The sequence below is a fragment of the Plectropomus leopardus genome, chromosome 15 (genome assembly GCF_026936395.1).
Source record: "Plectropomus leopardus strain MGB_pleo_1.0 chromosome 15, ASM2693639v1, whole genome shotgun sequence".
In the NCBI taxonomy this organism is placed as follows: domain Eukaryota; kingdom Metazoa; phylum Chordata; class Actinopteri; order Perciformes; family Serranidae; genus Plectropomus; species Plectropomus leopardus.
In genome coordinates, this window is record NC_142190.1 from 1404495 (window position 1) to 1425189 (window position 20695).

At 40.3% G+C, this 20695-nt stretch overlaps 1 protein-coding gene across 7 annotated transcripts in view; it reads right to left on the reverse strand.

Annotated features, from left to right (window-relative positions):
• The window catches only part of LOC121938644 (glutamate receptor 1-like), a 148677-nt gene that overhangs the window by 45019 nt on the left and 82963 nt on the right, over positions 1-20695 (reverse strand). For 6 of the 7 annotated variants that reach the window (XR_015778855.1, XR_015778852.1, XR_015778853.1 and 3 more), the window contains 12 exons: positions 18042-18226; positions 15075-15128; positions 14839-14997; positions 13273-13440; positions 12529-12633; positions 11435-11545; positions 10399-10605; positions 9667-9882; positions 8794-8917; positions 8543-8672; positions 5298-5496; positions 3875-4122 (listed from right to left, as the gene is read on the reverse strand). Coding sequence is in view for 3 of the 7 variants with exons in the window: in XM_088088067.1 (XP_087944193.1) it covers positions 3875-4122; positions 5298-5496; positions 8543-8672; positions 8794-8917; positions 9667-9882; positions 10399-10605; positions 11435-11545; positions 12529-12633; positions 13273-13440; positions 14839-14997; positions 15075-15128; positions 18042-18226 (1906 nt within the window). In the remaining 4 variants the exon portion in view is untranslated. Of the gene's footprint in view, positions 1-321; positions 2305-3874; positions 4123-5297; positions 5497-8542; positions 8673-8793; positions 8918-9666; positions 9883-10398; positions 10606-11434; positions 11546-12528; positions 12634-13272; positions 13441-14838; positions 14998-15074; positions 15129-18041; positions 18227-20695 lie in introns of all 7 variants that reach the window. The other variant, XR_015778854.1, reaches the window with a different exon arrangement.

The following is a 20695-nucleotide window of genomic DNA, read 5'->3' on the forward strand; positions in this document are numbered from 1 at the left end:
GGAAACTGATCACAAAGACCGACACCGTCTTTTCAGACATGGTGAATAACATCCACTGCTCCGCTTTTTTTCCTTTTTTCTCAATAATGTCAGTAGAAGTTATAATCTGCTGTCAGAGATTCGCACTTAATTATTTGCAGAAAGCCAATGTGCTCGATTCGGTTTTTCTGTCTAACACTGATTGATACTGTTAGGACCTACACACACACACACACACACACACACACACACACACACACACACACACACACACACACACACAAACACACACACACACTTTTTTTCCAGTGATTAATTTCATAACATAGAGGCAGAACATACATATTATTACGTTCGGCGTGTACTAATCTCATCTGTGGAGCTAATTTCCGTCCTCTGACTCTGGGTTGGCTGTAAAATGCTGATGTGAAGCAGAAAGAATGAGAACAAGATGTTCCCTCACAGAACATCTGATAAAAACACGGACAAAGTCCGCTGATGTCTGAAACAAAGGAAGGGAGGAAACGTGACTTTCAAACGCTGCTGCCAGATAAAAACACTATTATTTATGTTTAAACTGAGTTAAGATTTTTTTTTGTTATCCAGTAACCATTTAAATATTGATCAAATGTTGACAGTGTGGTCAACAGAAGAGATTTAACCCTTTCCATCACAATTAGGACGTGTACGTATTTATAACCTGCTTAATATGTTTTCTCCGGTCCTTTCCCATTGCCAATAGAGCAGAGCCATGTACACGGCTCTGCAGCAGACAAGTGATTTTCTGTGTGTGTGTGTGTGTGTGTGTGTGTGTGTGTGTGTGTGTGTGTGTGTGTTTGCTGGGTTTCTTGTATCATTGGCGACATCACCAACAACCTGAAGAACAGGTTAGTAAACAGTAGAAAGCAGTACGGAGGCCAGTGAAAACTTTGCAATGGTTATTTATTTTTAAAATTATTATTAATGCTAGAATTTTTTCACTATTATTATTATTATTATTATTATTATTATCATTATATTTTATTCTCTTTATTATTGCTACTTTTTAACTTCTTTTTCTTCTCTGATTTAGTCATTCTCTTTAATAATCGGTGCAGACTAATTTGGTTTGATGTTTGAGCTGCTTCGGTGGAGATGGTCGGTATTTTGTGCTGGTGCGTCCATGCATCTCGCCAGTACGGAAGCTAAAATTAGCTCATACACTCGGGCCAGAAGTTAGCAGATTTTTTGTGCAGTGGGAAAGGGGCTGTCGATAATCCATCTTTAAGACTGTTCAACCAAAAACTTATTAGATCACAATTAAACAGTCAGACAAATTTGCATTTCCAGTTTCTTGCAAAGATAAAAAAAGATGATATATGCATTCTTGTTTCATTTAATTTGGTGTTACATGGTGGTTGGCAGGTTGTTGGTCTCAGTGTAACTTGCTGGCATCGATATGGTGTAAAAAAGACGCTGGTCTCTTACGTCGGACAGATTTTATAGAGTCAATGCGTATTAACATAAAACAGCCTCCACCCTAATGTTTCACATGCAGAGATTATAGCTTCTGTTAGTTTCCATGATATGAAATTTGTGTATGATTTGGAGTTTTGGTCTCTATATATAATTTAAACATTCATGACATCTGTACGTGGTGCTCATGGTGACCGCAGCTGTTAAAAGCACGGTTAAAACATCTGCGTGTCCTCGTAAAATCCTTCACTTTTACTTATTCCTCTTTAAATGCATACTCGTGTCGTTAAAATGATGCACCTGCAGCAATCACGGCTGCTGAGGACATAATTCTCGTCTTACAGTAAAACAGAAGCAGAATTCATGTTCGCTTGTTTCTACAAACTCACCAACAGCACACAGATTTGGAAGTCGTCACATTTGTAAAAGTTGATTTGTTTATTGGTGGTGCTTCATGTCACTGCAAATTTATTTTACCCCGCTACAGTTCCCAGAGGATTTCTTTATTAGTAAATAAGTTCAGTAGTAATTTGCATATTTTTTTTGTATATAGTTAGTTTTTTGTATAATTCAGCAATTGTTAGATATGTTTAATTACATTTAATTTTTTCATTTTTTTATTTTATTTTTATTTTTTTTATTTATTTTTTTTGTTTTTTATTTTAAAAAAAAACTTCAGAAAATGAGTTTTATCTGACAGCAGCGATGCTCCGGACAGACAGGTGGACAGAAGGAGAGACAGGGAGATGTGGCTGTTAGTGGTCAGTGTGATGGTGACTGGAGACGCAGAGAGACAGGCAGGCTGGCAGTCAGACAGGCAGGACAGAGGACACGACAACAGACAGGTAAACAGGCCGACAGACGCAAACACTGAGACAGACACACAGACAGACAAACACACACACGGACAAAGACAGACAAGAGAAAGAGAGAGAGACAAGACAGACAGAGAGACAGATTAAGAGACTGACGGACAGACGGACTGACAGACAGACGCACAGACAGTTAACAGGTCTGAAACCCAAAAACTGACAGACTGACACCCTGATCTCAGGCCTGCGGGGGGGCGGGGGGTTCGGACCAGCTGCAGAGGTCGAACCAAGTCAGTGATTTCAAGTCACAAGTCTGTTTGAGCTCGAGTCTGAAATCAAGTCGTGATCTCTGAACTTTGAGTTTCAGGTCAACTCCACCCAGTTATTTACTTTTTAATATGTTATTTACTTAATTATTTATTATTGTTTTAGTATTATATTCACTATCATGTATATTATGCATATTATGTAAATGTATATATATATATATATATATACAAACACAAAGTTATACTGTATATCTACTATTATGTCTAAAATCTAATCTAATTTAATCTAATATAACTAATATAAACATCCTCAATAACCATCCACAGCAAAGTAAAATTACCGTTTCTCTTTTTTTTGCATGTTTGTTGCTGTTTTTGTTTGTTTGTTTGTTTGTTTGTTTGTGTTGTTTATCTACCCAGTGTACGCATTACCTCTCAGTACCCTGTTTTTGAGATAGTTTTTGTGCCGCCCTTTTACAGTCACTAAAAAAACAAACAAACAAAACAAACCGTCACCAGGTCATAATGTCAAAGAGTTATAGTTTACATTAAAAACTTAAACGCTTTGTCAGTATTAGATGCAGTAGACCCTACAAACCAAAATGAAATCCTGAATTAAGTCAGTCAATCATAATTTTTGGATTTGACTTTTTAAAGTGCGGTCGTCGATCGGTCAGTCGGGAGCCTCCGGTCTGCAGACGCATCGCAGATTTTAGCTGAAAAAATACGTTTTAAGTGTACGTAGAGCTGGACGATACGGCTTTCACATAATTTTAAGGATATATCCCGATAGACGATATATATATCTCGATATCTTTTAAATGTCCTTTAGACTAATGTTAGCTACTAAATACAAATGACTGAATGAAATTGAAGTATGACTTCAGTCTGCTTCTCCAAATTAGAGATGTGCCGACTGACATCTACACACTTCATACTTCAAAAAAACAGAACTATCCCTTTAATACGCTGTGTATGAGTCGCTGATTCTCGGGTCAAAATTCAAGTCGAGTCTGAAGTCGTCAAACCGATGACTTGAGTCCAAACCTCTGCGCGCAGCCGAACTCGTATCCCAGAGCACGAATTTATTCATGTTGTGAAATTATTTTAAAAAATCAAATGTATTTTGGTTAATGATGTTTGATTAAATCACCTCTTGAAACTGGATAAATTCACCTTCGATTTAAAAAACAGAAATCAAAGAATAAAAACCCAGTTTAATACGTCAGCATGCTGTGATGAATTTAATATGTAACATGAGGGGTCTGATCGTCCTAAAATCCCACAGAGACAGACAGAACAGGACACCGACATGAAGCCCACACAGAGCGTCCCCGTGTCCGGAGGTTCAGAGTGTACCTGAGGGGCGATCCTTTGGGCGTGGCCACTCCGTAACCTTTCGAGTCCAGGTTTCCTCCCACCTTCATGGTGTCGCACGGCTTCCTCTGCTCGATGTACTCGTTCATGGACGACTCCAGCAGGTAGGCGTACTTCCCCTTCGACTTCCTGACCCTGATCACGCCCTCGTTGGTGTTCTTGACGAACACCGAAGGGTCCGCGCTCCGCATGTACGACCACATCTTCTCGAAAACTGCGATTTTTGACCGCTGAAGCAGAAATTGAGGCCAAAAAGATTTACTCTTATTTTGACGTGATTTGTGGAAACAAACGTCAAGTTCGGCAACAAAAAAAACCTTATTACACACGCTTATATTACTCTGCACACAAAATGCTAAAAAATAAAAATAAAGAAAATTTAAAAAAATAAATAAATTAAAAAAAAACCACAAACAAAATTATTTTGATAAATTAAAAACTAAGTAGATTTTTTAAATAATTATCAAAGCCTGGGATATGTTAATGGTCAGCAGCAACATTGTTTTTTATACATCATTATTTTTCGTGCAGTGTCAAATACTCACAGTCATACCGCTCTGCACAGAAAATGCACCTTTCAAGCTATAAAAAATGCTATTAATATGATTTTTTACTTTCATGAATTGTAATGTTTTTACCAATATCAGACCTAATCATACATTTCAGATATTCATAAATTTTCTGAATTTTAACCTTTTAAATGCCAGGTTTTTGCCATGATGCCATTTTGTTTTTAAGAAGAAGACTTATGTTGAGTCTCCTCCTCCTCAGTGTGTGAGTGTAGCTGCTGACAGTCTGGGATATGTCAGTGTGTGAGTGTAGCTGCTGACAGTCTGGGATATGTCAGTGTGTGAGTGTAGCTGCTGACAGTCTGGGATATGTCAGTGTGTGAGCGTAGCTGCTGACAGTCTGGGATATGTCAGTGTGTGAGTGTAGCTGCTGACAGTCTGGGATATGTCAGTGATCAGCAGCTACATTGACTGTGACAGGTCACCTAGTGGAAATAGCATGTATTTCCTCCATATGCCAAATATGGTCAAAATGACCTCATCAGGTGGAAAATAGTCAAAATGACAAATTCAGAGTCAAAAGCCCAGAATGACACCCAGAAATAATACAAGTCCTGTTTTTCTGCTCTGATGGCTGTGGGATCAAAAATGTCAGTTTGAATGGGTTTCAATGGAGCATTTTTGGACCTGAACAGTCTGAATGTAACTATTTAGTTTCCACAGTGTATTTTAGACTTATTGTAGGAGCTGAGCTGCAAATTCACTGATTACACTCAAATACACAATCTGGACTACATTTAGGACACATGCATCAACACACACACAATTATCACAACATGGATGAGTAAAAGGGGGTAAAAGGGTTAAAGAAGTAAGAGGAACAAACGTGTTCTCACCCTGAAGAACTCTTTGGTGGATCCTCCGTCCAGGGTACCGTAGGCGATCTCCGTCTGCTTGGCGAGGTCCTCGGCGCTCTCGATGGGGGACACCATCCTCTCCACGGTGAGGAAGGCCGCCAGGTTGGCTGTATAGGAGGAGATGATGATGAGGGTGAAAAACCACCAAACTCCTCCCACGATTCGACCTGAGAGCGACCTGAGGAGAACGAAGGAGAACACCGTCAGTCCCACGCTCCGGTTTCTGTTCTCTACGCACGAATGTCTCTCTTTATCTCTGTGTTTATAACAGACGCTCCTGTCCTATCCCAGTCTTGGAAGTATGACTCCTTTCCCATCCTGTCCCCATGTTGAGTGTTAATTTATAAAAAAGAAAAAAAAAATTATATATATATATATATATATATATATATAGCCTACCATTTATTAGGCTAATATTAGAGCATATTTCTATATAAAAACTGTACTCAATCAACTATAAAGTAAAGTGTAATTCTAAAATAACTCAAACACAACAGCCGAAACAGCTTTTTTGCACATTTTTATTTTCTAATATTTTATACGTTTTTTATTTTTATATTTTTATTGTAATGTTTTCTATCCCAGCCTCTTGATTTTGACTGTTGCAGTACTTTAAATTTATTTCCCCTCAATAATTTGAAATATTTGCACCAAACACCAGGGCGGACTCCTTGCAAGTAAAAACTTATTTGGTAACAAACCTGATCACAATCAAACTGTTGGAATCACATTACCAATAACAAGCGCTGAGTCCGTTAGCTCCATGCTAACACATAATGGGAATTAACATTAACACGCTAGTGCAAAATAGCATTGTGATGGTAAGAAAGAAAGAAATTACCTCAAAAAAGAGCAAAAAATTATTTAATTATTTAAAAAAATGAAAAAGAAAGTAATAAATAAATAAATGACCCAGAAAAGGGTTTTATAATCTAATTTTAAATATGTAATTTTAATTAATTGAAATATGTTTTTTTCCTAGCTTGTTCTTTTTTAAAAATAATTTTCTAAATTTACTAATTTATTACCAATTTGCTTGTTGCCTTTCTTTTTTTTTTAAGAGATGGCACCAATTGGTTCAGCAGCCAATATTTGTGAAAGGTGTCTGAAAGCAGCACAAGACAGAAAGGGTTAACTGAACCTCGACGAACTTTTCGTGGAAAAGCTGACCTCAAAACGGCCGCCACAGAGGCGATAAAAAAACGACATGTTTAGCTGATCTTCTCACTGTTGAATCACCACACAAATAACACAAATTATTTTTACTTCCTACAGTAGGCGACACAACTGAGGCTGAAAAAAGATAATTCTGCCTGCAGCACACACACACACACACACACACACACACACACACACACACACACACACACACACACACACACACACACACACACACACAGGCCCTGCAGTCTGGACCAGCTCGTCTAAAGGTGACCCTGTAATGTGGAGCACTAACACACAAACACACTAACAGTGTCATGAGGACAAAATGTGACAAAATGTCCTCACAGTGATAGTAAGAACTCCAATATAATAACAACAATTTTAAAAATAAAAATACCAAAATTATAACAGATATTAAATCATTATTATCATTACTAATAATTTATTTGTTTAGCAACTTACATACATAAATGCAGCTCAGAGTGCTAAAAATTAAAACCTAATAATATAAAAAAAATACATTAATATATGACATATTAAGAATAATAAAGTAAATGAAAACATAATAAAATAAAATAAAATAAAATTTCAAAAAGCATAATTTTCAAAAGGGATAAACTTGTTCTTTTTAAGTTTAAAATTTGTTCTGTTGAATAGAAATTAATTTCCTTATTGCGATGAAACAGCGTAATTAATTAATTAATTAATTAATTCTTAACTTTTCTCGGCTTCTTGATGTTTTTGTTGAATGTTATTTTGTAAATATTGTGACTCTGATGATGATGTCATGCTGTTTTGATACGTTTTATAAATATTGTCATGCTTTTTTAAATTATGCTCACTTTAGAAAATAGGATATTGATAAAATCAGAAACATTTTTTTAAAAAGATGTGGATGATGCGTCACGTGGCTCGTGTATTAGTCGCACCTGTGGATGCTGGTGTGACTTCACTGAGCGAACACGAAGAAGCTGCGGGCGAAAACGCGTCGCTCGCTCCGAATAAATTCACGGAAAAGTTCTTCAGTGGTCGATTTTGTTTTTCACTTTAAAATGTTTCTGCGACAAAACGGCACCTGACGATCTCACCTGCTGCGCACGTGACTTTTGTTATGTTCTCTCTCACACACACACACACACACACACACACACACACACACACTAAATATACAGTATATGGTGTATAAGGAGACGTTTGACCGCAACATTGCTTTAATGAGGAAAATGATTACTGAAAACACACACACAGTGTGAAAATAATATACACACACACACACACACACACACACACAACAAAGTAGATCCAGAATAGAAACCGCCTCGGGGCTTCACACAGCAGTAACATACAACTGACCCGGCAGCACGTCACACACGATTCTATGCGTTTCACAACAGTGTGTGTGTGTGTGTGTGTGTGTGTGTGTGTGTGTGTGTGTGTGTGTGTGTGTGTGTGTGTGTGTGTGTGTGTGTGAGACGGTGTGTCTGCATTAATCAGAGCTGTACATCAGTGACGGTGCGCTCACGTGGACTCTATATGTTGATCTGACTACCTGTGAACAAGCAGCTGAGCATCAGGACGCAGCTGATTACATTAACGAGCACTTCCTGTCTGCAGTCTGATCTCGTTACTCACAAACATTAACTATTTCACGGCACCGCCCGTCTGCATCACCGTACACCACGCCGCTGTATTTTATACAGTGTGTGAGATTTTGTTGTTGTTTATTTTGGAGGTATATTGTAAAATAATGACGAGAATCGGGCCACCTGTTATTAAACGTGGACCACATTTCTTCAGTTTATGAAGAATTTTCTGGGTTTTTTTATTCTTGGTTCACCTCAGAGGCACGTGGGAAAAAAATAAAATAACATTTTGTTGACAATTTGAAATAACTCAGGGTGGTGAAGTGATATACAAGTGATCCTTTGGAGGGTGAAGAATTTCTTTGAGAACTTGACTTCTGGAGGTAATTTTGTCCAACTACCAAGATTTAAAACAGTTTTTGATCACAAAAAAATATATATATGATTGAGCCGTGTTTGTCCAGGTGTCCTGCCTACCTGGGGGAGATGTCACAGCCCTGCTGCATGAACGCCCCGAGTGAGAACCACAAAGAGTTAAAGATCCCAAAGTCGTTGGTGTGTTCTGGAGTCTCCTTTTCTTTCTGCTGGCTCTGGTTCTGCGAGTAACCTGAAAAACAACGAAAAGAAAACCAAGTTTTATCACTTTAACACCATCAGGATACTGAGGAGGACGAGGACGGTGATGAAGAGGACGATGGCCAGGACGATGGCGAGGACGATGGCGGTACCTGGAGAGTGAGTGAGCTCAGAGGAAGAGGTCGGCAGAGCTCGTCGAGAACCAGAGGAGGCCAGAGTTTCATCTTCATCATCGGAGTCTTCACCGTGCCATTCGTACGGACTGAAACGACTCACCTGAGACACAAGAGACACGTGGTTAAAGCGAAGACACTCAGCTTATCAGGGGCCAAACCGGGTCCCGGACAGGTGCCAGGTGGCCCCCCCAAACATTTTCTAATTCACAATAAAAATAAAGTGATTGACTCTGTGAAGTTTTTGTCCTTTTAGTCTCCACAAGGTGTCAGAGACATAAAACAGCATCAACATAGAGCTTGTTGATCAAAAAAAGAGCCGGAGGAGGATCCCCCACACCCCCGACAGAGGACACAGCTGAGACACTGATGTCCTAAAATACTAGAAATGTCCTAAAATCTCCAAGTCCAAAATAATAAAAAAACATCCTAAAATCGTACAAATGTCCCAAAGTCCTAAAATCCTGAAAATGCCCTAAAATTCTAAAAACAACCTTAAAATCCTAGAAATGTCCTAAAATCTACAAAATGTCCTCAAATCCTAGAAATGTCCTAAAATCCTAAAATCTGTGAAACATCCTAAAATCCTAAAAATCTTAAAATCCGAGAAACGTCCTTAAGTCCTAGAATTGTCGAAAATACAAGAAATGTCCAAAATTACTAGAAATTTCCTGATACTGCAGAAACATGCTAAAATCCTGAAAATGTCCCCAAATGCTCGAATGATGTGTGGGGCTGCTGCCACTGGCCTCGTACCGTGGGGCCGAAGTATCGGCAGTAAAAGTACTACAGAGTATTATCTCAGTAATAAGAGTGTTTTCCTGTAACCTATTCAAACACGGAGCGTCTCACCAGGAAGAGGACGACGCTGACTCCGATGTAGGCGAAGACGATGCACATCCAGATCTCGTAGGCGAGCGGGTCGAGGAAGGAGAAGACGCCCGGTTTGGACTTGGTGGGTTTCTTGATCATGATGGAGATTCCCAGAGACATGAAGGGTTTGGTGAAGTCGATGACCTGCTCTCTGACCAGAGTGATGGTGAGCGGAGCGACCGCCACGTCCGCCTTCTGCCGAGAGCGAGACGAGCACAGCACACGCACGCTTTTACCGAATATTTCCAGGATTTTTCCAGGACTTTTACTTACCAACATTCAAGACCCCCCACTGGTTCTTTTTGATTATTATATAACAGCTTTTAGAAATATACATTATTTAAAAAGATGAATTTAGAGCAGGATTAGACCTGAATATTAAAACATAACTTAGGGACTGTTCAATATTTATGAGAGAGGAGGGGGATGCAAAAAGGGAGAGTGTGTCAAAGGCCTGGGTAGGGACTTATTTTTAAAAAATTATTTTGTTTTTACTTAAGCATTTTGCTTCTGTGAAAAAATATCTTAATAAAAATAACCTAATAAAAATATTCAGGTTTCTGGAACAAAATTCCAGGACTTTCCCAAAACCTTTCAGGGTATATTTAATTTTCCAAAACTTTTCCAGTCCTGGAAATTGCTATTTGCAAATTCCATGACATTTCCAGGTTTTCAATGACCGTATGATCCCCGTGTTCAGCTCCCACTCACCCCGTACACCAGTTCTCCCACCATGCCGTTCCACATCTTGGTTTCGCTGTCTCGGGCTCCGTACTTGCCGTCACCCACCAGCTCGAGCCGGTACACGAAGCCCACGTGTTTGGCGATCTCCGCCGCCAGCTCGGCGCAGTAACCTTCGTACCTTTCGTTTCCTTCAAACTGCTCGTGGTTCTTCTTCAGCATCATGTAGGGAGCTTCCTGTACGGACACAGACGCCGTTATTTTTTATTTATTATTTATTTACATTTTTTTTCTTTAACAAAAACTTTTGGTGATTTTTAAATTTCAAAAATAAAAAAAATTTATAAAATTCAAATGAAAATGAAAAATCAAAATAAAAAAATTAAAATTAAAAAGAAAAACATTATTTTCCTTAAAAAATTGTTGGTAATTTTTATTTATTTATTCATTTATTTATTTTAATTTTGGCAAATTTTTTTCTTTGAATTCTTTTTTAATTTATTTATGACATTTTAGAGATAGACATGGAAGGAACTTGCAACTTAAAACACAAATTGTGCATGTATGTGTGTTAGTATGAGTATATGTATATATACATGCATATCTTGATTAAGTGAAACATAGCTGTCATGATAAGAATTAAAAAGACAGAAAAGAATAATATGTCAGCAATTATTTTTTGTATTTTTGAATAACTTTTATATGTAAGAATAAGAATTATTTTTGTAATTCATTTATATCTTGCAAGATAAAGATTTTTGGTAATTAAGATAATGTATTAGAAGAAGTCTGGAGAATAATTATTGTATAGCTTTATATAAAATAATTAAGTTATTAGTATATTATTAAGTTATGGATAAGGGGGGATTAAATAAGGTAGTAATTCTTCTCGGTTATGTGTATCAAATCGTGATGTGTTTTTTTACATTTTTAATGTCTTCTTTTGTCATTTATTTTTTATGTCTGTCAGTTACTACTACTACTACTACTACTACTACTGCTGCTACTGTTAACCACAGGAAGGAGAGGACAGGTTGTGGACAGCATCACGTCCTCCCAGTCTTACCAGTATGGTGGTGACGACGTAGGTCCTGTTCAGCAGACCGTGAAACTCCTCCAGCACCGGTTTGTAGACGGCCGTGTTCACGTAGCCTCTCCGCTCGTTCCAGTAGCCGATCTGAAAACGTGGAGGCAGAAACGTCACAACAAAACAGAGAAATTTTGGCATTTTTATTTCTTGAAAAAAAAAATGTTGAAAAATAAGGATTTTTTCTTTTTTTTTTTTTGTAGATTTCTTTTAAAGGCAATTTTTTGTTTTCCTTTAAAAAAAAAAGCATTTTTTTAAGAAAAGAAAACATTTTTAAAGCAAAAAAAGAAAAAAAACATCATTTATCACAACCACAAACTGTAAAACAGGAATTATTGTTTAGATTTTTAAATATCTGACAGTCCTTGAACACATCATGTGTTATTACACAGTTTTGGAATACAAAATTCCAGGACTTTTCCAAAACTTTCAGGGTATATTCTGTTTTCCAAAATTTTTCTAGGACTGAAAATTGCTAATTTCATGACTTTTTCAGATTTTTCATGACCGTAGGAACCCTGTTCTGCATAAAAATCTGCTAAAATTTTATCTAACATCAATCAGATCCTGCAGGCAGTAGGTAAACTTCAGATGTGTATACTTTGGGGTCTGCCTGGAGCCAAAACTGCTCATCTTGCACTTTTTTCCGTTTTCAAGGACCTGTAATGAAAATGATGACGTCTGCTTGTGCTTTCCAGTCATCCTGGATCTGACATTATTTGTTTGGCAGTCATGGATGTATTTCAGCCTGCGCAGGTGCATTGAGATCTACAGTTTCCTTTTGTCTTCTTCGTGCAGGTTTAGCAGCAGAAGCCGGGTGATCCTCCTCGCCGCTGATACTGAAGCGCCGCGGCGTCTGATGGAGTTAAAGAAAGCTGAGCGTCTGCAGGTTTTTAATACCAAACAGGCGCCGCAGCAGCTGATTTCACTGATTATCTCCCCTTTAAATCAGAGAGGAGGGAGCTAATTATTGAAATGAGCTGACGTGGTGAAAAAAAACAAAAACCCTGCAGACTCTGTGAGCTCCGCACAGCGAAGCTCGTTTTTTACAAGAAGACGAGCAGCAGCCGCACCTGCCGGGGCCCCGAGAGCCGCATCTCCATCACACTCAGCGTGTAGTTGGTCCGATGTCCGCGCTCGTCAAACTGAACACGACCCGTCAGCCCCTCCAGACGCACCTGCACACACACACACACACACACACACACACACACAAAAATGTTGACTCTAACGGCGTGTACCCACCAAACGCGATTAAAAATGATCGCGCCTCAAGATTACATACAAAGTCAATGCAAAGACGCGATTTGACGCGTCATTTTGCCGGGCGACGCGATGGACGCGATTTCGCGGCGCGTTGGACGCGAAATTCGCGTCGTGTCCAACGCCTCGCGTCCAACGCTCGAGTTGAAATAATTGAACTTTTGCGGCGGCGTCGCGTGAAGACACGCCGCGACAGCCTATCAGCGTTGAGATCGTCATCGACGTGCTGGACGTCCTGGTGTTCCCGCAGACGACGCTGGGAACTTCTCCAGAGCAGGTACAGTGCAGCGATCGTGGTTATCTCAGGCATGGTCAACGAGAGAATGAAATGGCGGACGAAATCGCGCCGTGTGTCGAGCCCGCCCAAACAACAACATTGTCCCATTTTGGGGTTTTTGTACGAGCGTCAAAACTGGAGCGTCCGGCGCGATGCGATTTCATTTGATTTCATCGCGTTTGGTGGGTACGCAGGGTAAATCTTTCAGTGTTTTTTGACGCTGTTGTGTATTTCTCTGTGTGTGTGTGTGTGTGTGTGTGTGTGTGTGTGTGGTCACCTGTTGCAGCGCTCTCTGTATGTCGATGCCCTGTCCCCAGGGGGCCGGAGGGTTCGCCAGACACTCGCCTGCGTTGCCACGGCGAGAGATGTCGATCCGCTGCCGCCGCAGGTTCTGGAAGGCCGTTGCCATGACGGTGACGCCGTCGTAGGTCAGAGCTCCTGTGTACTGAGGAGGACCAGGAGGTTTAATCCTGACGCTGAAGAAATATTCATCGTTTATCTTTGTTGTGCTCGGCCTTTGTAGATGCAAACTCTTCAGCTCGCTCACTTTGGAACAAAGATGACGTGTTTGTGAGGTCATTTCTGTGTGAACGTATGAGTGCGTGGATGCGTATACTGAATGTCCAAATTTGCAGGTTTTGCAAATTTCAAGGTTGTTTTTAAGTTTGACGCGGTGTTAATTTCGTTAATGAAAACTATAACGAAAAGTAGTCTGCAGAAACACAGCAGCAAATATCAACTGAAGAATCAGAAAAGACAAAAATGTGCCATTTCTTTTTTAGCCTCCACCTTTACATCATACCGAGTTTTTTATTTTTTTAATTTCAGGTACTCTCCTGTTATGTCGCATTTTGAATGAATGAATGAATACTTCATTTTGGTTTTGTGAATCATACAGACAATTTGTTTCACACTTTTTTCATTCAGTATTCAAAAAGGCTGAAGCCTGAAGCATATTTTTCCTAAATCTACCAAACGAAAACCAGAATAACAGAAACACGAAAAAAAAACAAAAGAAATCATTCATAAACAGGCGTGTCGAGGGCGGGGCGTGAGGTGTGTCGAGGGCGGGGCATGAGGCGGGACGTGAGGCGGGTCCAGCAGGTTTTCCTGCAGCTTCAGGCAGGTGAGGTTCAAGACTGATGAAGAATTTTTTAACGCCACCCGGAACGACGTTGTAAACTTATTTTAGAGAAATCAAATTATTTATTTTGCCCAAAAGTTTCTTGTAACAGTTTTTTGGTCTTTGGTTTTTTCGTGAAAAAGTTAAAGTATTTACATCTAGAGAACTGTGTTTAGAACACAATGATTATAATAGATTATAGATTATAATAAATTATAGATTTATTATATTATCATGAAAGTATGCATTTGTTTTTCCAACAGAAGTGGGAAATATAATAAGTTTTTTTTTTTTTACTTGACAAAAAGTTGAATTATTAAGAGATTTTACAACACAAAAAACAACGATAAAATCCTTCTGTCCAAGTCTGAACATCTTTAGGACTGTCCAAAATTAGTCATTTTAATACCAATTAAAGTCTTATTTTTAGATAAATGAATTTAATGCCTTTGAGGATCTGTGGGAACCTGGTCCACGTGCCGATAGCAGCAGGTTGATTTGAGATTTGCACACGAGCAGGTGAACGCATGGTTTTATAAATCAGAATCTTTTTTGGTACATTTGGCCCCTGAACTCAGATCTGAACCTGGAGCCCCGACGTGAAAAACCTCCTCGATGTGAAAGCTCAGGAAGCTTCTGCTGAATGAATGTAAGTCAGCAGTGCAGGTGTGTGTGTGTGTGTGTGTGTGTGTGTGTGTGTGTGTGTGTGTGTGTGTGTACCCTGAGACTCCTGCGGGCCAGTTTGAGGTCTTTGCTGTCGAAGTCCAGCCAGTCCTGATTGATCTTCTCCACAGCCGGATCGGACCGGTTCACCAGCTGGAAGCCCGTCACGTTCGGCCCGAGTTTCTGAAACTCCGTCATGTTCAGGTCCATGAAGCCCTGTCACACACACACACACACGTCAGAGCGTCCAGTTGCACAGCGAGTTCCCGCCTCTCGGCAGCGCCGGGACTCACCAGGTTGTTGAGGATGTAGTGATAGTTCTTCAAGTTTCTCCTCTGAGCAGCAATCTGAGGACAGAATGAATGAAACGATAATTACATTTTTCTGATGTTTCTAATGATGATAAAAAGCATCCATTACACATTCATCACACCCATCTGTGTGTGTGTGTGTGTGTGTGTGTGTGTGTGTGTGTGTGTGTGTGTGTGTGTGTGAGTGAGTGCGTGTGTGTGTGTGTGCGTGCGTGCGTGTGTGTGTGTGTGTGTGTGTGTGTGTGTGTGTGTGCTCTCAAACAGCTGCTAATTGGTCGACTCCACTCGTCTTTGAGGAACTAATTGCCCGTCTTCAGCATCAGAAAGAGATGGAGGAAAAGAGGCAGAGGAGGACGGAAGAGAGGGAGGAGGAAATGGAGGAGAGGTTATAAAGAGGTGAAGAGAGAAACAGCTGCGGAGAGGAGGAGGAGGAGGAGGAGGAGGAGGAGGAGGAGGAAGCAGGTGTGTCCGTCTCAGGTCCAGCTCCTAATGAGCATCAGTGGCTGAGCGTTCACTAACACAGCTGCTCCGCAGCGCTGCAGGACGGAGGGAGGAGGGAGCTGTTTGGACAGTTACTCCTCCTCACCGCCTCCATCCTCTTCACCTCCTCCTTCCCTCTAGCTAAGACCCTAATGTCCTAAAATCCAAGAAATGTCCCAGAATCCTATAAACATCCTTATATCCTAGAAATCTAAAATCTGATAAATGTCCCAAAATACGAGAAATGTCCTAAAATCTTTAGCTGTCCCTGAAACCTAGAAATGTCTCAAAATCTGAGAAATGTCCAAAAATCCTAGAAATTTTGCAGAACCTGAGAAATAACCTAAATTCCTTTAACTGTCCCTAAATTATAAAAATGCCCCAAAATCCGTGAAATGTCCAAAACTCCTAAATTCTTTTATTTTCAGTTGGTCTTTGTTGTCCTTCAAGTTTGTTCACTAAATTAGAAAAAGCTCAAAATATTTCACCATTTACGTACGATTTTAACCAATAATCATCTCGACATCATCTCTCTGCAGATCCACCTGATTCTCCGAAATCCAACGCAGCTAAACAAACCAAATGAAGCCAATCAAGAGTCAAAGTGAGCACATTAACCCTTTGAAACCTGGTTCGATGTCTCTCAAAAACATGAGAAAAAATGGCAACGAGCAACTTGGCAAAAAATACACCACAAATACAGAGAAATGTAGAAGAAGAAAAAAGCATCGGAAGAACTATATTTATAAATATCACAATTATAACTTAAATTCAAATTTATATTATAATTCCTAAATAAATACATATTTTTTGAGCAGTTCTTCCATGTTGTCTCCTACATTTTTTATTTTTAATTTGACGTTATCTAATTTCTTACAAATTTTTGGGGTAATTTCTTGTTTCGTTGCTCATTGCCTTCTTCTAATGTTTTTGAAAGAAATTTCAGAAACAATTTCCTCAGGTTTCAAAGAGTTAAAAGTAAATACAAAGTAAACTCAGATGAAGCCATCAGCAGCTGACCCTCCTGCCGGTCGGCCAGCTACAGAAGTTCAGCAGGAGGAGGAGTTTCCCAAACTATCGGCTGGTTTCTGTCCAGACTTCACGCTGAGCTGCTGCTTCTTATCGGCTGACTTCAACATCCTGTTCAGCGCACGAACATCCTCCTGCAGCAGCACTCGCCGTCTCTCCGCCAACACTCAGCGATCAATGCCGCTGCCAATCAGGAGCCAGAATATTCTGCAGACCGACAGACGCACAGAGATCTGCACAGCAGGAACTCACGGCGTGACTGCTCCGAGGGTCCGTGAGTCAAAACAAGAGGCTGAGCGACTCTTTTAACCCTTTGATACCTGAGCAAATGAGCTTGATTCCTTTCAAAAACACAGGAGGAAGCTGACGAGCAGCAAGTAATGGCATCAAAAATAATGAGAAATAAGTAAAAAGTTGCGCTAAAATTATTTGAAAATAAGCAAAAATGAAAAAAAATTAAGAAAAGTTAAAAACAAAACCAAAAAATCAACAAAAAACAAGTAAATTACTTCAATAAAGTGTTTTTTTTTCAATAATAAATACAGTTTTCGAGACATTTTTTCCACTTAAAAAAAAAAAAGAAGGAAAATCCCCCGCAGCTAATTTTCAGATCATTTGACCTTTAATTGTGTTTTTTGCAGTTGCTGGACATTTCTGTTGCTCACGATGTTTTTGAAAGAACTAAATCTCAGGTTTTAGAGGTTTTAATGCTCGTGAAAAGGTCAATCCAGGTGTTAAAGGGTTAAGCACACACGGGTACGGGAGAGTTGAACGATCAGCATGGAGGGAAAAATGTACAACAAAAGACAGCGTAAGGCGAAGGGACAGGTGCATGCAGGTGTTCATAAAACTGTCATTAAGAGCGAAGTCTGAACTAAGGTGAAGTTTGCACGAGCTGACGTTACCACGGCAACATTTACAGCAAAACAGCAAAAAAAGGGGCTCAGTATTTGTTTGAATCACAGACTGAAGTAGAAAAATTTACTTAGTGGAGTGCAGATCTCCTGGACGAGGTATCTGGACGATTGGACGATTGGACGATTGGACGATTGGACGCAGCCTCTGAACATGCGGCGCCCGCTCTGGGCGTGATAACTTAGGTTTTAACGAGTTATTAAATTGATTGACAGCCGTGACGGCCAATCAGTGCGCTTGCATCAATGGAGATGCTCACGATTGGTCGGACGGGTGTTTTAGCGGAAATTCCCCCACCGCGGATATCGCGGCTGGCTCTCATTGACATCGCCCTCGAAAGATGGCAACGCCCGTATCTGATAATTTAACCGCACTTCAGCACCGCGGAGGTCAGTGGGGACGTGTTGGGGACATAAGACAATTTCTAGAATACGTGTCCTCAGTGATGTTTGTATTTTAATCTTTTGCTCTTATTGGACTCGAGTGACGACGGTGGACCGACCGCGGGCCGAGTGAGAGTCGTACCAGGTTGAGGATGGAGTTGAGTCGTTCGAGCTCGCAGTCGATGATGATCTGAAAGTCCTTCTTGAAGTCGAGGTCGGCCAGCAGCTTGATGAAGCTGACTTCCGTCAGAGTGTCCAAGTTCACGGAGGTGACCTGCCAGCTCCGCTCCGCCGCCGTGTCCAAGATCCTCTGCAGCACCGACAGACCTGCGAGACAAAAGACGGGACGACATCAGTTCGTCTGATACTTCAGGACGCTAAATCACGGCATCAAATCCATTCGTGTGTTTTCATTTTCCTGTTTTTTTTCCTCAGATAAATCCACATGCTGTTATCAAGAGACAGTTTTTTGTGATCTGACCATAAAATAATATACTAAAAGCCCAAAACCTAAACATACGTAACCCTTTAAAACCTGGATCGACATCACTTTCAGGAGTATTTTAACCTTTGAACCCTGAAATCAAACTAGTCCAAAAAAGACTAAAGACCAAAAAAGGAAATGAGCAACTTCCCAATAAATATCCACAAACTACAAAAAAGTAGAAGATTTAGAAAAAATATTTTTATTCAATTGATAGGGGAAAAGATTTCTAAAATCTGTGTCCCTAAAATTGGATATACCCCCAAATTTGAAAACATCCTAAAATCCTGAAAACATCCTAAGATCCTAGAAATGTCCTTAAATGTACTAAAATCTTGAAAATGTCTTGAATTTCTAAAAAAAAAGTGTTAAAATCCCAGAAACATCCTAATGTCCTAGAAATGTCCTAAAATCCAAGAAATGTCCTAAAATCCTAGAAATGTCCTAACATCCTAGAAATGTCCTCAAATTCTGGATACATGTACTGGGCTGTTGTGACTGGCCCCTGGCCCCTGGCACCTGGCCCCTGTCCCCTGGCCCCTGGCCCCTGGCCCCTGGCCCCTGGCCCCTGGCCCCTGGCCCCTGGCACCTGGCCCCTGGTCCCTGGCCCCTGGTCCCTGGCCTTTTTTCATTCTGGGAAAGTGGCCCCCAAACAAAGCGTGTTTAGTATCCCTGATCTCTATCTTGTATTTTTCTGTGTCTCGCGTCCACACTGTCCACCTCAAAGCTTAAACACATTTAACACTCAGATATTTTCTGTGTGAGACTCTGAAGACGAGACGTCTTCTCAGACTGACCGTGGAGTCAGAGCGGTATGATGTCTGCAGTCCGCCTCGGGCCGCACTCGACCTGGGTCAGACTTCAAAAAGCTGCTTCACACTCAGACATGCTTTATATATATATATATTTATATACTTTATATATATATATATTTAAATAAGAAACGCAGTTGAAATACATCATAAACAAACTGATATCGATGATGAGGATGATGATAATGAATGATCAGAGAGGCTTTTCGTGGGCGAACTCTTTTATGTCTCACGCTGCTCGATGGTCAACCTGAGGTTCGGTTAAGATGCGAGTGTTAATAACGAGTCTCGATCGTTTTAACAAAAAGAGGAAGTTAAACGTCGGCAGAGTAACCGTCTCATCACCGCCCCGCCATGACATCACTATCACAATATCGCAGTATTACCGTGTTTTTTTTCTCTGTGCTTGAAAACCCTGTGAGTCAACACACAGAGTAATCACATCAGTGTTTTACATACACACGCACTCACACACACACACACACACACACACACACACACACTGACGCATCCACACCGTGTTCAAAAGACAAGTCAGCAAAATTCAGATAGACTTCAAAGAGCAGAGAGATGAACAGAGAGACACAGTGAAGCAGGAACTTCAAAGATACTGTGTGACGCACACACACACACACACACACACACACACACACACACACACACACACACACACACACACACACACACACTTCCTGAGGGGTTATTACCTCAGTGTGTCTCAAAGTCAGAGCTGAGAAACTTAAATTCTTAAAGACTGTACGTTCATGTGACACACTGCAACTGTACTCTGCGCTGCACACGCACACACACACACACACACACACACACACACACACACTGGAGCTAAATGTGAGTGTGACGATGTGTCGAGTGCGACTCTGATGAACCTCAAAAACAGGGATACTCAAGTTATGGCCCGCAGGCCAAAACTGGCCCCTGACAGGGTGCCTGGTGGTCCCCCCAAACATTTTAAAATTAAGTGATTGACTCTGTGAATAGTTTTTCTCCTTTTAGTCTCCATAAGGTGTCAGAGACAAAAAACAGCATCAAATAGAGCTTGTTGATCAAAAAAAGAGCCAGAGGAGGATCCCCCACACCCCCGACAGAGGACACAGCTGAGACACTGATGTCCTAAAATCCAAGAACATCCCAAAATCCTAAACGTCCTAAAATACTTGAAATGTCCAAATCCAAGAAACAGAAACATCCTAAAATCAAAGAAACATTCGAAAATACTAGAAATGTCCTAAAATCCTACAAATGTCCCAAAATCTGTAAAATGTCCTGAAATCATAGAAACATCCTAAAGTCCAAGAAACGTTCTAAAATCCAAATAACGTTCCCAAATCCTAGAATATCCTCAAATCCAAAAAAGTCCTTAAATTCTGGAAATGTCCTAAAGTCTAAGAAACATCCGGGAATCATAGAAATGTCATAGAAATCTTTGAAACTTCCTAAAATTCTAGAAACGTCCTAAAATCCTGGTGACATCCTTAAATC